Below are 16,809 nucleotides of genomic sequence, written 5' to 3'. Positions count from 1 at the left end.
GGGGTTAGGGTTGTGGCTCAGTCTTAAAGCGCTTGCCTAGCATGTGTGAGGCACTGGATTTGATCCTTAGCACCACATAAAAATAAATACAATAAAGGTATTGTGTACACCTATAACTAAAAAAAAAGTAAATAAATACATAATACACCCCAATGTTTTATATAAACTTTTGCTGAGGTTAAAGAATTGACATTTGTCTTTACAATTTTTAATCATCAAATAAGAAATATGGTGGTTTAGAGATTTCAAAACAGTCACAGATATTAAGTAACATTGTCTGAAGATACTGGAAGCTGAAATAAGTAATGAAACAGATCTTTAGTAATATTCTACAACAGTAAGTGTTTTTTGTCTCTAAATAAAGCTAAGCTCCTAGAAAGAGTATGCCAATCTGAAAAGCGATTTGAAATTGACCTTCTCAAGAGACAATGCAATATATGAATGCAATAATATTTGTAGATCCATTACCCCCTGTGTCTTTTAAAATGTGTACTCATCAAATGGTAATAATTAGAAAGTAGATACATGTATAGCCTTTATTTCTTATATTAGAATGGTATCATGTAGGAAAAAGTACAACATGAATTTCTGTAATTTTATCAGTCTAACATCATCTGTTTCTTGTGTGATCATTTGTCAAGAATTCTTATTTATGAATGGTTTTCATTTTTATTTGCAAAAACTTTAACTTGACAGTTTGTCAAAAAAGTAGACACACTTTTCTTCCACTCTCAGGATTCTGCTTAAATAGTTTTGGAGTGGTTGCTAGGAAACTGTATGTCTGAATACTACCTCAGTTGATTTGGTGCAGGTGGCTTTGGTTTATTTGCTGAAGAGCAAAGAGATGGAAATGTTTCAGACAGCAGATCAGAATATTCTGGGGAAAAGATGACAAACAGTTTGAGCTATTGAATTCTATTTGCTCAATTTCATGAGGAAATGTGATTTGTGTTAATAATAAGGTTATTTTATTAATTCAAAATCAGGTAGATATTTATGCACAATTGGTTCTTAAATTCGACCTGTACTTGTCAAGTTCTACTCTGGTAGGTGGAAATGTATTTGGCCCATGCCAAGAGTTAGGAGATGATAGGCTATATCCAATAATGACTTTTGATTAATTGATTGTTAAAAGGAAATTACCATAAAATGTAATATTATTTGAATAAATTCATGATGAAATTATAATTTTGAAGACACCAAACTTAAAAAAAAATAATTTTTTTAACATACAGATTTCTCCCCATCTCTACCCCTCAAACATGGAGATTGCCCTGGGACATCTCTAGTGCATTTTTTTCCTCTCTTTTTGTTTTATATTTTGTTTGCTTTCTCATTTATGGTGAGCATAGTGAATTGTTAGTATCTAGATATTTTTGCCTATTTTTACAACTCAAGTAGTCTGTTTGTACTCTTTTTAAAAAGTCGCTGTTTCATTGGTTTAGAAAACAATGACCTACCTTCTTCTTATACCAAAAAAAAAAAAAAAAAGCAACCATGCATTGCCAAATTTTCACCTGCATAATTACACTGACACAGATACATTATAGTCAATCTGTTCATTTCTATTTTATTTGCAGATTCAAGAATGGCTTTGTTTAAATTGCCAAACCCAGAGAGCAATATCAGGACAGCTAGGAGACATGGGCAAAACACCAAGTATACCAGCAGGATCCAAAGCCTCTCCGGTACCTGTCCCTGCAGAACCACCATCTCAGAAAACAGCAGTGCCTGCCCAAGTAAAAGTAAAAAAGAAGGAACCAGAAGTAAAAGTTGAAGCTGAAAAACTTATTCCAGAAAAAGTAAAAGAAATACCTTCAATTGAAAAAATTCTGCCTAAAGGAACCACAGATCAAAAACAAGAAGAGAGTAAATTAAAGAAAGATGTTGTTTCAACCCTTCAAGAAAAAAAGCTACCTTCCAAAGAAGAAAAACCCCTCTCAGAAGAAAAAGTATTAATCCCCGAGGAAAAGCAGCCAACCTCTGAAGACAATAAGTTACCCCCAGAAGCAAAATCATTGGTTGTAGAAGAGAAAGACAAACATGAGGTACTCAAAGCTGAAGGACAGACTGCTGAAGAAACACATGAAAGCAGAGTGTCTCCAGAGGCAGTCCAAGAAGAAAAGCAACCACAGGCCCAAATGGAAGATTTGCCACCTGGTACACAGAGTTTGCCCAAGGAAGAAGTTAAAATAACTGCAAAAATGAAAGAACAGCCACAAGCAGCAGGCATCACAAAATCTGATCAGGTGGAACCTGGAAAAGAAAAAACAGTAAGTTATATTTTTCTAACTTTGCTTAGTCTCCTGTGTTTATATACATATACCAATTATTTACAAAATGCACTAATTTTTACTAAATACACAAATTATTCAATGATAATTACAGACCTGAAGGACTTTTCGCAGTGCATTACATTTTCAGAGAAGTGTAATAATTTTTTGCTGAAATTTACTTTAACTTTAGATAGCTTAATCAAATTTACATAAAATATAATTATGATTTGTTTTTCTATCTCATGTCTATCAAATAACTTATCTAAATTATATAGAGTGATAAATTTCCTATAGTTTTAAGTTACTCCGTTTCTTCACAATAGACATGTCAATATTTCCTTTCAATGTAAAATTATGTGTCTTTATATGTTTCTATTCATTTAGTCACTTGGTTTTCAAAAGGCTACAAGTTTCTTCCTACTTGAAAGCTTTATAAGGTATGGTCATCCATAAAATGATTGCCAAAAGTACAAAAGAGTTGTGGCTAAAATCCAGAATAAAAACAATTATTCATAAAGTAGTTTATTTTAGTATTTAACCATGATTTTAACATTATGTGTTCTGTTAATAATTTTGTTCAGTATATCTAATATTGAGGATTTATTTATAATCCAAATACAATCTGGAATAATATATATTCTTCAGCAGAAACTTTTAAGAGTACCTCACTTTAAGTAGTATTTGCACAAACAATTGTATCATTTTTAAAGTAGCTCTGATGTTTGTAGAGCTACAGAAGATCTTACACCATCTAATGGAATAATTTAATTCACAGTTAACAGCAATGATATATAGAGAAATTATTTTATCAGTACTAAAGCTCCAACTAGAAATTATAGTCTATTACAACCCTGATTTAAGTTTTTTTAGTCTATAGTTTGAATACATGGCTGCTAACCCTAACCCGTCTCTAATATATGATGCACTGCACATTAACTAAATGAATCCTGGTATTCTTGTGTTATATAAATAAGTGTTATCAGAGCCAAAAATAAAAGCAGACTTAGTAGATTCTCCATTATAATGACTAGCTCTAGCCATCACTTCCCGATGCTTTTATTAGCGAACTCTTTTGCAGAATTTAATGTTTTATACTGATTCCCACTTTAGTAAACTCTCCATAGTTTTCATGAGCTCTCTCTCTTTTTTTTTTTTTCATTTTTCTCTTAAGAAGTCTGGTAAATTCTAAATTGATAAATTGACTATCTCTATGAGTTTTCTTTTGCCCATCCCAAAACAATTAAGTTTTTCTTTGGGTTCTGTCTTCTTTCTCCCAGGAGAGCCACATGAACACTTCTCACATTTATTCCCTTTCTTCACAATAGACATGTCAGTATTACTCATTCTCCTTCTGCTTCTGAGTGTTAGAACTGCATTTTCAAGTAACAGGTAGATAGTTCCCTTCAAAACCTCACTATAAACTCAAATTCATTATGTCAGAGTCTTATTCACTTTTCTATAGAAGCATCTTCTCCTTCCAGCATTCTAATAAAGGCACCATTACTCACTTACCACCTGCTTTCCAGTGCTAATCTGTTGAGTGATCTGAGTTCTTTTTACCTTCCCTTTGTTCTCTACATGGAAGTTATTACATTCCCCTCCTAGTCCTAAGGACACTATCCTACTTACTGCTTTTGTTGGCCTTTGTCAATGACTTGGGTAATCTGATTACTGATCATCACCATGACTCCTCTTTCTCACTTCTCTAGTATATAGTTTTCAAATAAGTTTGTTTTCAGGGTTAACAATTTAAGTTCATCACTCAACTATTCCCAATGATTCTATGTTGAATTTTAAGTGTAACTTAAGAAATACTTGGGATATTTTGAAGTACACTAATTTTGCTTCCATTCTACACATTTATCATTTTCTCTTTATTATTATAAATGCAACTTCAATATGCATGTACAAGTTGAGTGAGTAGCTATAATCCAAAAATCCAAAATCTAAAATGTTTCAAAATATTAATCTCTGTGTGTTCAGACTCAGTGATGCTACAAATGGAAAATTTCACATCTGTTCTCATGTATGGGTCTTAGTCAAAATGCAAAGACATTAAAAATATTGTGCAAAATCACCTTCGGGCAATGCACATAAGTGTATATGAAACATAAGTGAATTTTATGTTGAGACTTAAGTACCACAGGTGTTTCATTGTGTATATGCAGATATTCCAAAATCCAAAAAAATCTGAAGTCCAAAATACTACTTGACTCCAGCTTTTTGTATAATAGATATTCAACCTGTATTAATTTATTCATAAATTGAATATCTGCACTGTTTTACTATTATATTGTAAAGCATTCACAATGAATAGAAAATAAGTCAGTGAAATAAACTAAAATCATCATTGTCATATTTATTTAAATATATGTATGTTTTCACATTAAAATGTTATTAAAAATAATATATATATTTTAAAAACTTTGAATACATATTAGTATTTTTTAAAATCCTGGTCTAAAGTTTTATGTTAGAATTATTTGAAATCCAACTTCACAGTTAAATTATAGTATAAACTACTTTGACTGTACATAGCAGAAAATGGATAATTTTCACAAGAATATTCCATAAATGGAAGAAGTAACCCAAATTTTTTAAACACCAAATCTTGCTATCTGATTTCCATGTATAGCTTTGGACAGCAGTTATGGAAAGAGTTGTGAAAAATCCACATATAAATGCTATTCTTCACTGATTCTCATCATTTGTTCTTGTTAACTAACAGAAAGTGTGTTTTTTAAAAAAAATTTATTTTTAACAAATGGCTTTTAAAACCACTCTAGAGTTCTTCATTTTGGAGATTTTTTAAGCTGATTAAAATATTATGTTTTAAAATTTATTGAATAAGTAGATATTACAGCTTTTAAAAGTGGAATGTCATTTTATGTAGCATAATAACATGATGATTTCAAAATATTTATCTTCAAAGAACTGTTTCTACATCACAGTTTTCTCATAGAGATAGATAATATTTGCATAACATACCTAAATATATAACAGGCAGCATTTTCTGGTAACCAATATTTATTTTCTTCCTACATAGCTAATAAGTAGCACATTGCCAATAACCATTTGTCATCACCAAAAAGTTGGACAACTTTGGAATTCTTCTCTTTTTATTTGAATTAATTAAATCTTCATATTCTGCTACTTTTAAATTAATTTAATGAATTTAAATAAGTAATTTAATTAAATTAGTAATTTAGTGAAGTTCTGTGAGTAAAATAATTTCATAGTTATTTTCCATCTCAGCACAAAGTTAATACCTTCAAAACACAAAGAAAGATCTTGTTGGTATAAAATGTACTACTTTAGTAACATTCTGAGGTACTATACAATCCTGGCTTATTTATAACAGATACAGTAAATGAATTTCACATATGCTGCTATTTATGTAACCTTTGCAACTCTTATTGTTTAAAAAAGAATAATTCAAATAAGTGAAGCCACTCTTCAATATTTAATATGCAAAGTTTTGATATTAAAATGTTTAATATATATATANATATTAAGGTAAAATTTTATGTGATATATATATATATATATATATATATATATATATATATATATATATACATAAATGTGAAATTCACTGTGATATATTCATGTATGTACAAAGAATAGTTTGATCAGTTTCATTCTACTCTTTCTCTCTTTTCCCATCCCTCTTCCCGCCCCTTCAGTCCCTTGGCTGTACTCCACTGATTTCTAATTTCATGGGATTCCCTAACCCCTTTCTTTCCCCTAGAAAATAATTTGGTCTAGCTTTTGCATATGAGAGAAAATATTGAACACTTGAATTTCTGCTTCTGAATCATTTCCCTTAGGGTGATGTTCTGCAGTTCCATACCATTAACCAGCAAATGCCAATATTTCTTCATTTTTTATTGCTGAGTGAAACTCCATTGTATGTATATATAAACTCACACAATGGAGTTTCTATATACACACACATATATTTATATGTATACATATATAAAACTTTCTTTATCCATTCATCCATTCACAAGCATTTGGGCTGGTTCTGTAACTTAATTGTTGTGAATTGTGGTGCTAGAAATATTGATGTGGCTGTATCACTATAGTATGCTGATTTTAGGTCTGGATACATATAAAGGAGTAGGATAGCTGGATCATATGGTGGCTCCATTCCTAGTTTTTTTGGAGAATCTCTATACTATTTTTCACTAATTAAAAAAAGGAAAAAACTATAAATAAAAATATAAATAAATAAAATCCCAGTATAATAGAGGAAAGTGAAATGGGGAAAAAGGACATAAGGGAAAGGGGAAATACTGGGGAATAAATTGGAGCAAATTAAATTCCATGTTTGCCTAATAATGTCAAAATGAACCCCAATATTATGTTAACTATAATGCACTGATAGAAAATCTGAAAATATATGTGCACCTTAATTAAACAAATCACTTAATATTGAGGTTGTTTTCATTGGTACATTTTTCTCAATTTCTCAAAATAGTAATTCTCTTAAGTATTTTATCATTTAAACAGAAATAGGGAATATTATGAACTGAGGACATTAGAAATGTCCATAATTTGATTCTAATATTCCCAAACCTTTTGCTACTTAATTTGTTCCAATAGCCTTTCCACAAACATTCTGCAGTTATTTCTTTGTTCTTTCTGACATAATTTGCCAGCAAAGAATGCAATTTGATTTATGACTTTATTTTTTCCACATATTACTTTAGCCATTTTTCCATGGCAGGAGACAAATTTTCCCAAGTAATATGTGACTTTGTTTGTGTTTTACTATTAAAATAAAAAAATTCAAAAGAATATTCCAAATGTTTTAGATTCAATTTTGTTAAATTTTGTAAATTATTGGAAAACTTACTTGCTGAAATTATAAAGTTACATGATGGTTTCTCAGTAAACTGACTATAACTCCAAAGCATGTGATATGTTTAGGGTAAGGTTTGTTATTTACAGCAACTGAAGTAGATATAGATTTCAAATAGTGCTCCTGAAAACTATTTAGCTAACTTCATATCAGATCTAATTTTTCACTGTTTTTACCATGTTGTTTTACAAGCCAATTGAAAGCTTATAATAGTATGAAAAGTGTTAGCTTACTTAGTAACATGTGTTTTTTACATTATTAGTTTATTCAAGACGTGATTCTTTTGCAGGGCTGTTTTGCCTACCACTTACTCATGATAGTTTAGTTGAAACAAGGTATTATAAGCCACAACTCTGTTTAAACCATAAATTGTAATATAATATTATATTAAAGGAAGCAGTTAATATAAAGTTTGAACAAAGGAAGTGATTGCCTTACTGTAACTTCTCCTCATAGCAGAACTTCCAGTTTTCTGCCAGGATTTCCATAGATCATGTGACCAACTGACAAGAAGTGAAAGAATACTGGTATCAATCTATTTAAAATACTAATAAAACTTAATTTACTTTCTACTTTGTCTTTAAAACATAGAGTAAGGATCCTAATGTTTTCTTCTCATTTCCCACTGGGTGATTTTACATAGCTGGCAGGATGTCTGCACCCTATGGTGAGATTCCTGTTTAAGTGGCTTGATTTTCTCAATGCTCTGGAATTTGGCTCCAATATAGCTTTCAAGCAACCTTCAGCATTATGCATAAGTGAGAAATCAAACACCAAACAAATGTGCTTCTGTGCAATTCCTGAACATAGACTGCTTTCTCCCTTCTGAGCCTGCAGTTGGTTTCTCTCTATGCACCATGTAACACCTTCATTTCAACCCTATCAGAAAATCCCACCTGGGCCTCTAAGCCACTTTGGTGGCAACTATTTCATGAATCTTTTCTTCTTTTCCCAGTTTCAGTCCCTCCTCCTGCTGCTGAACTCACTATATTGATTAGTTTCTTAATTAGTTTTTGTCTAAAATCAAAACAGTACCCTTAATTTACCTCTTACTATATTCTAGACTTTGTGTTAAGTCCTTTCTCTTTCAGTTATCTACACAACTGTTGATAAGGCACATATTATGATAGTTGTATTAAAGATGAGAAAACTGGATTTCTATGCACCAAATCACAAAGCTGGAAGGCAGCAGACCTGGGATTATAGTCTTCATGTGATTATAAAGGTTGTGCTCACAGCCACTGCACAAAATGTCTTTCTTCTGTGACAATTTTAGCATCCTGCCATTTCATTATTAAATTTTGTCTCTTTTAGCAATTCCCACTGCAGTCCTACTTTGTTTAGTTTTTACATTTTGTATTTATTGATTGATTTGTTACTAATGTCATTCACATTATTATTGTATGTTGTTTATATTTCTGTGTTGTTACATCATTTTGTTTCTTCATTCAAGTTTTTAAAATGTGTTTGTCAGGTAAAATAAAAATTAACCCTGAAATATAATAATGAATTTGAAAAGTATACCTTTTAACTTTTTAAAAAAGTAATGTTGCTACAAAAAAATCTGTCTTTTGACCTATATACTTAAACAGAATACTATTGAAGTCTATATTTGATATGTTATACTGGAATAGGATAGCCTTCTTGATCAAAAGTGAACTGTGAACAGGCTTTAGCATGTACTTTCTGTTTAAAATAACTGAAGGTTAGTATTCAAGTTACATACAGCTATTGTGTAGTCATATTTTATGAGGGTGAAAATTAATCACATTTTCTGTAGTGACAAAAACTCCTATATCACAGTGCTTAAGTGGAATTATTCCATCCTTTGCTCAGGCCCTGTAAGTTTTCTAGATATAATATAGTTTGGAGTGCTTCAAACACTCAGATCAGGAATACATGTTTACATAAACTTTGTATAATAATTAAAGATCATTTGTTGCTTAATTTTAGCCCATTAAAACTAAATGACTTTGGGAAAATTAACCAAACACTTATTGTGGCCTTTTCTTTGCATACATTTGTAAATAACCTAGAATTCAGTTCCTATTCCCAGCAATATTCTATATGCCTTCAATGGGGAAAGCTAAAAGCTTCAACAGTTGTGGACAGGGCACAGCCAGATTTGATACTGAATGTGTTTTGGCACATTCTTCAGTACTAGTAAATGCTTGAAGATATGCTACTATCAGAAGAGTTTCAAATGAGGCTTAACTTATCAGTACTTTCCTCTCAGTGGTCTGTCATTCAGTAAATGGTGGTGGCATGTTGGAAGGAAAATCTTTACTTTCTGCTTTTAGCTATTAAACTTAAAAAAAAAAGAACCCTAGACTTTAGAATTTTCAAGTAATTGTTTTTTTTTATATTCACAGAATAGAAAGACTTAAGTAGTCATAATTCTGTATATGGGAAAATGCAACGTATAGTAAAAATAAAAGTGATTGTAATACAATCTAATGCTAAATGTTTAAAAAATACATAGAAAATGTTTTTCTCAGGGGAAATGAAAAATGATGTTGCTATTTTTAAAAGTATGTTTAAATTATACCTATTCTCACTGCCTACATCAAAGATGACAAAGAAAAATTTTATGCAAAAGGAACATATGAATTATATGAATTTACATAGCACAGATTATTCTAAATTGTATTACATGTAAAATGTGAAACACTTAATAAAAATGTCAATTTCCTGAATATTAAAATGAGAAAAATGGATATTTGTTTTAAATCAGTGATATTCACACACACATGTATATGTGTGTGTGTGTGTGTGTGTGTGTGTGTGTATATATATATATGTATTGCATATTTAAATGTATAATTTATCAAAAACAATTCAAATAAATTCCTGTCATTAAATATTATGTTACTAAATAACTTCATATTCTTTAAAATAAGTACACCCTCACACACTTTTGAAGCAACTGAGAAAAAAATTCCCAATCTTTTAGTCCTGTGGAGTTTAGGAGAAAATGAGCTGAATTATGCCACCTTCAAATCCTTTGATCATATTCTTCTAGTTTATAGAACTTCAGACACTTGTTTGAAGGTGGGTAATTAGAGAAAACAGCTCCATCTTACACATCATGTTTTGCATTCTTCTCTGTTTCATCTACTATTTTGCATTGGATCTAATTTCCCCCATTAGACGATGTTATTAATGAAGTAGTGTTAAGCAATATAGACAAGTTAAAAGCAATATAGACTGAATGGATGCAAATTGCACTCTTGTTCTAACCTAGAACTCTCACAAAACCAAGTAAGTAGTACTGGAAGAACAAAATGGATGGACAGTGGATAATTGCTTTAGTATGCCAATCTCTGTGTATAAACAACTTTTTAAAAATGATTGGTGCCTTAAATCCAAGAGGCAACAGACCTGGCTAGTGTCTGCTGATGACTCACAAGCTAACAGTTTAATGAAGTAGAAGGACACTGTATTAGGGGATTTCATACCTAAAGCTAGTTAGTGTGAAGAAAATTGACACTATTAATTTTTTTGACATGTTCTGGTATAAAAAGTAAATGACCTATTTTCATTCTGAATATTTCAGCCTATCACCTTTTGGTCAACTATCTTGACTTCCTTATTAACCACTTCCAACATTTTGTCTTAGACCCAGAAGCCTGTAGAGCAAACATTTTACAGACTTGTCACCTTATAATGTGAAATAGGAAAATATTATTAAGTAAAGAAAAAAATCATCATAGCATTACCACCTCAGGCAAATATGAATTTGATCTTATGAAGAGTATATAGAGGAAAGAGACCAGGACCAGGAGGATAAATGGATAGAACATAGTACTGAGAAAGAAGGAACGAATGGACATATAGTAAAAAGTGACCTAAGGGGCTGGTAGAGTGGGTATTTTGAAATTCATGTCAGTTTTATCTAATATCTGTGATTTCCTTTGTTACCTATGTATGTCTGGTCCAAATCTTATTTTTGTTAAATGTTCATGGATGTTTTAGTCAGCTTTTTCATTGGTGTGATTAAAAGACCTGACAAAAACAATTTTAGAGGAGAGAAGTTTATTAGGAGCTCACAGTTTCAGAGGTCTCAGTCCATAGACAGCTGACTCCATTGGGGCTTAAGGTGAGGCAGAACAATACCAAGGCAGAGTGTGGTGGAGGAAATCAGCTCATATGATGATCAGGAGGCAGAGAGACTCCACTTGTCAGATACAAAATATATACCTCAAAGGCACACCCAGTTACCTACCTCCTCCAGCCACACTCTACTTACCTTTAGTTACCACTCAGTTAATCCCATAAGGGGATTAATGATTAATTTAGGATAGGGTTAAGGCTCTCAAAACCCCATCATTTCTCCTCAAAACCTTCTGCATTGTCTCACACATGAACTTTTAGGGGACATATCACATTCAAACCATAACAGTAGAGTCTCAGAACCTGTGGGATAAAACTATAATTTCTCTTCTATTATTCTGAATTAAGTATCATAAATAATAGTTCCTTTCATTCATCACAATGTGTATATAGGTACTTTTATTGACTTGTTATATTTTGCAATATATGTAGATATAAAATAAAGATTATAAATGAACCATCAAAATTTGATTATGGAAGATCATATTCTTGTCATGTTTTCCTCCAAGAGCTTAGGTACCCTACTTCCAGAGTAATGTTATTTACTGAATCAGTGAAGGATCAATGACACTAACTAAAGCAGTATGGAGTAAAAAAAAAAAAATTGTGCTATGACATTTTGTGAAATGTGATGAGATAGGAATGTCCCTGAACTATGACCATATAGAAACCTTTTGTTAGAAGGTTGCTTCACCTTTGCTTGATTCTTCAATGTGTGGCTCCTAAAATAAAGGAATTAAAGTGAGTTGGGTGCTCAATAGCACTACTGTAATAGTCTCACTGCTCCAGATAAGCATTTTATGCTTAGAAAGACATTGGAAATGATCCAGGAAGAATTAAAATTGCTTTCTGCACTAATGTTATTAAGAATATGTTAGACTGTATTTATGAATTGAATCATTTTATAAATTCTGCAAAACCTTTTACCCTACAATTTGCTCAGGATATGTTGTTAACCATATACAATAAAGGTATATATTGATGAAACTGAATGTAAAACAGTATTAAGCCAGCAGTATTTATATTTGATAACTCTATAGCTAGACGGTAAAGGAGAAGGAAATAGAGGGAGGTGGAAGAGGGAGGCAGGTGGGAGAGAAAGAAAAGGTGTTTCATATGTCTGTTAGTACATCCTGATGTGTGTTCTTTTGAGCTATGGACAGATAAGAAGAGCCTACACCCACAAACCTACTAAGAGTGTCTGGATAGTTCACAATGCAGACATAGTGAAATGGAGATGCCTCCTATGCCAGCATGAGATGCAATGTGTTCTCATGCAGCTCTTCCTCTATTGTGACACCCTCTAAACATGGGAACTATCTAGCTCAGTTCATGAGTATTTTTAATTAGCAAAAACTTTATGCAAAATGTCTGCATGCTTAACATTTTCATTTATTTTATTAACATTTTCTTGAACTAAGGCTGTTGGTGTGGCATCATCACAGCACAGGAAAGTATCCAGGTCCAGACTAAGTTGTATACTTAGCTTATACTGTGTTCTGGGTCCCTGGAAAACCCATATTTCCACTCAAAAATTATTGTACTGGTTGAAGGTATCTTTCTTCAGGATAAAACACCAAGTAATTTCAAAATCAGTGACATAAGCAGTATCTGAACATTGAAGGGGGATGCTGGAGATAACATAACAAATTAAATATTTCTCTTTAGCTGAACTGATGAGTACAACAAGTATTGCATGATTTTTTAAAGTTTACAATTTCTAAACATTCATTACAAATGATATAGAGTAATAATATTAGCAATACCAAGTATATATAATTTTTTATAGCTTTCCTTTGTAGTAGGAGACACATGTAGTATTATCATGTGATTTGCTTATTTTGTTAAGTAAATTTTTTATCACAAGTATAACTTGCATTCAAGTTTATTCTTTGTTCTCCTTTTCTGGACCTCATAATCCAAAGTTTAATTATGTTAGTAGCAAAGTAATCATTAAAATTTTTCTCCACAATTTGAATTATATCACAAAGTAAATATACTGAAAGTAAATTTGAAGGAAAGTGAACCTGAAATGTAAAAGGGTAGAGTATTAATGAAAGAATAAAAGATAATTATGAATTGGCATATAAATTAAACTTAGTAAAAATAAAACTAAACCTTGATCAATATGTATCAACTATTTTCATTTTTTATTCTCATTTTAACTTCTTTTTTTTTTTAATAGTGGTGTGCAGTTAGGTAGCTGAAAAGAATTTCCACAACTATTTCTCAGTTTTTAATTGCTATTTGGGAGTGATGGAGAGGCCATGTGTTAAATTTAACCATGTTAAGTTTTCCTGTATCTTTTCCTTTCTGTTAGGAAAAGGAAGAGGACAAATCAGACACCTCAAGTTCTCAGCAGCCTAAAAGCCCACAAGGCCTGAGTGACACAGGATATTCTTCTGATGGAATATCAGGTTCACTTGGTGAAATTCCAAGTCTTATTCCAAGTGATGAAAAGGATTTGCTTAAGGGACTCAAAAAGGACTCTTTTTCACAAGAAAGCAGTCCTTCCAGCCCCTCAGACTTAGCTAAGTTAGAAAGTACAGTCCTGTCTATTCTGGAAGCTCAGGCAAGTGCACTTGATGAAAAGTCAGAAAAGAAAGCACAACCCCAGGAGGTTTCTCCTGAGCAGCCTGCGGACCAGCTGAAAATGCAGATTTCTTCAGAAACACTGGAAGTTACTGTTCCAGAAGAGGAGCTCAAGGAGACTCAAGAAGAAAAGAAGGAGACTTCCAAAAAGGATGACCAACAAGCCATTCCTTCTAGTAAGGACCCTAAAGAAAAGTCTGAGTTTTTCGATGATGTACCTACGAGAAGACAGCCCTATGATTCAGTTGATGACAGTAGTGAAAGTGAAAACTCACCTGTCCCACAAAGAAAACGGAGAACTAGTGTTGGCTCATCCAGCAGTGAAGAGTACAAACAGGAAGACAGTCAAGGGTCCGGGGAAGACGAGGACTTCATTCGAAAGCAAATCATAGAAATGAGCGCTGATGAAGATGCTTCTGCTTCAGAAGATGACGAGTTCATCCGGAACCAGCTCAAAGAGCTGAGCAGTATCACCGAGAGCCACAGGAAGGAGGAAATGAAGGGGAAAGGGAAAGCTACCGCAGGGAAACACAGACGACTGACTCGAAAAAGTAGTGCAAGCTTCAATGATGATGCAGGGAGGCGTCATTCGTGGCACGATGAGGATGATGAGACATTTGACGAAAGTCCAGAGCTGAAATACAGAGAAACTAAAAGTCAGGAAAGCGAAGAACTTGTAGTTGCTGGAGGAGGCGGGCTCCGTCGATTTAAAACAATTGAACTGAACAGCACCATAGCAGATAAATATTCGGCAGAGCCATCGCAGAAGAAAGCAACTTTGTATTTTGACGAAGAGCCAGAATTGGAAATGGAAAGCTTGACAGATTCACCAGAAGACAGGTCCAGGGGAGAAGGGTCTTCTAGTCTTCATGCTTCCAGCTTCACTCCTGGTACATCTCCTACATCTGTGTCCTCACTTGATGAGGACAGTGACAGTAGCCCAAGTCACAAAAAAGGAGAAAGCAAACAGCAACGCAAAGCCCGGCACAGATCACATGGCCCTCTGTTACCTACCATTGAAGATTCTTCAGAAGAAGAAGAATTGAGAGAGGAAGAAGAATTATTAAAAGAGCAAGAAAAACAGCGGGAATTAGAACAGCAACAAAGAAAGAGTTCTAGTAAGAAATCAAAGAAAGACAAAGATGAACTTCGAGCTCAGAGGAGGAGGGAAAGACCAAAGACGCCACCTAGTAATCTCTCTCCCATAGAAGATGCGTCTCCAACCGAAGAATTACGCCAAGCAGCGGAAATGGAGGAGCTCCATAGGTCTTCATGTTCTGAATACTCACCTAGCATAGAATCAGACCCAGAAGGTTTTGAAATCAGCCCAGAAAAAATAATAGAAGTACAGAAAGTTTATAAATTGCCCACAGCTGTGTCTTTATACTCTCCAACAGATGAGCAATCTATTATGCAGAAAGAAGGTGGTCAAAAGGCATTAAAAAGTGCTGAGGAGATGTATGAAGAAATGATGCATAAAACCCACAAATATAAAGCTTTTCCAACTGCAAATGAACGAGATGAGGTGTTTGAAAAAGAGCCTTTGTATGGTGGGATGCTAATAGAGGATTACATTTATGAATCTTTAGTAGAGGACACATACAATGGGTCAGTAGATGGCAGTCTGCTAACAAGGCCAGAAGAAGAAAATGGATTCATGCAGCAGAGAGGAAGAGAGCAAAAAATTAGACTCTCAGAACAGATTTATGAAGATCCCATGCAGAAAATTACAGATCTCCAGAAAGAGTTTTATGAACTGGAAAGTTTGCATTCTCTTGTGCCTCAAGAAGACATTGTTTCAAGCTCTTACATCATTCCAGAAAGCCATGAGATAGTGGATCTGGGTGCTATGGTCACTTCTACCAGTGAAGAAAAAAAATTATTAGATGCTGATGCTGCCTATGAAGAACTCATGAAGCGGCAACAGATGCAGTTAACACCTGGATCCAGCCCCACCCAGCCCCCACTAGGGGATGACATGACAGAGTCCACCATGGACTTTGACAGGGTGCCAGATGCATCTTTGACATCAAGTGTTCTCTCAGGAGCATCACTTACAGATTCAACCAGCAGTGCAACACTCTCTATTCCAGATGTTAAAATAACCCAACACTTTTCAACAGATGAAATTGAGGATGAATATGTAACTGATTATACAAGAGAAATTCAAGAAATAATTGCCCACGAATCACTGATTTTGACTTACTCTGAGCCTTCAGAAAGTGCAACATCTGTCCCACCTTCTGATACACCTTCTCTCACATCATCTGTTTCTTCAGTTTGTACCACAGATAGCTCCTCACCTATTGCTACCTTGGACAGTATAACCACAGTTTATGCAGAGCCAGTGGACATCATAACTAAATTTGAGGATTCTGAGGAAATTTCTTCATCGACCTATTTTCCAGGCAGCATTATAGACTATCCAGAAGAAATAAGTGTATCTTTAGATAGAACCACCACACCAGGAGGTAGAGCTAGTGCTGATCACGTTGTTATTCCCTTATCTGATGAAGTACCTTCTATCACAGAATCTGTAGGAACTAAACCTGAGGAGCCAACTGCTGACACTATTTCCACTGACTTATCTATATCTGAAAAAGAGCCAGTGAAAAAAGGCAAGAAGGAAACTGAGAATGGAATGATTCTGGAAGTTTTGGAAGCTTATGAAGATAAAACAAAAGAGTCTGAGGCTGAACTAACAAAAATTAGCTTATCTGAACCTGTGTTTGACCAACTACCTTCCTCTACAACAGCCTTTCCAATGAAGGAGCAGCTTTCGTCTACCTACTTTTTACCCAGAGATGTCTTTGGCCAGGAAAAACCTCCATCACAGTTACCATCTGGCAGTCCTTCTGCTCCTTCTCTTCCAACTAAATCTCGTCCATTCCTCCGAAGTTCTTCTTTGGACATATCAGCACAACCTCCTCCCCCTCCTCCACCTCCACCTCCTCCTCCCCC

At 33.6% G+C, this 16,809-nt stretch overlaps 1 protein-coding gene across 3 annotated transcripts in view; it reads left to right on the top strand.

Moving 5' to 3' along the window:
• Positions 1–16,809, top strand: part of Pclo (piccolo presynaptic cytomatrix protein) — a 418,833-nt gene that overhangs the window by 213,449 nt on the left and 188,575 nt on the right. For all 3 annotated transcript variants that reach the window (XM_048786243.1, XM_015488416.2, XM_048786242.1), the window contains exons 4-5: positions 1,581–2,273; positions 13,577–16,809. The exon at positions 13,577–16,809 is cut by the window's right edge and continues 1,853 nt beyond it. In XM_048786243.1, coding sequence (XP_048642200.1) covers positions 1,581–2,273; positions 13,577–16,809 — 3,926 coding nt within the window. The remainder of the gene's footprint in view (positions 1–1,580; positions 2,274–13,576) is intronic.

This window comes from Marmota marmota, unplaced genomic scaffold, assembly GCF_001458135.2.
Source record: "Marmota marmota marmota unplaced genomic scaffold, marMar, whole genome shotgun sequence".
Classification (NCBI taxonomy): domain Eukaryota; kingdom Metazoa; phylum Chordata; class Mammalia; order Rodentia; family Sciuridae; genus Marmota; species Marmota marmota.
This window is presented reverse-complemented; position numbering and strand designations above follow the sequence as displayed.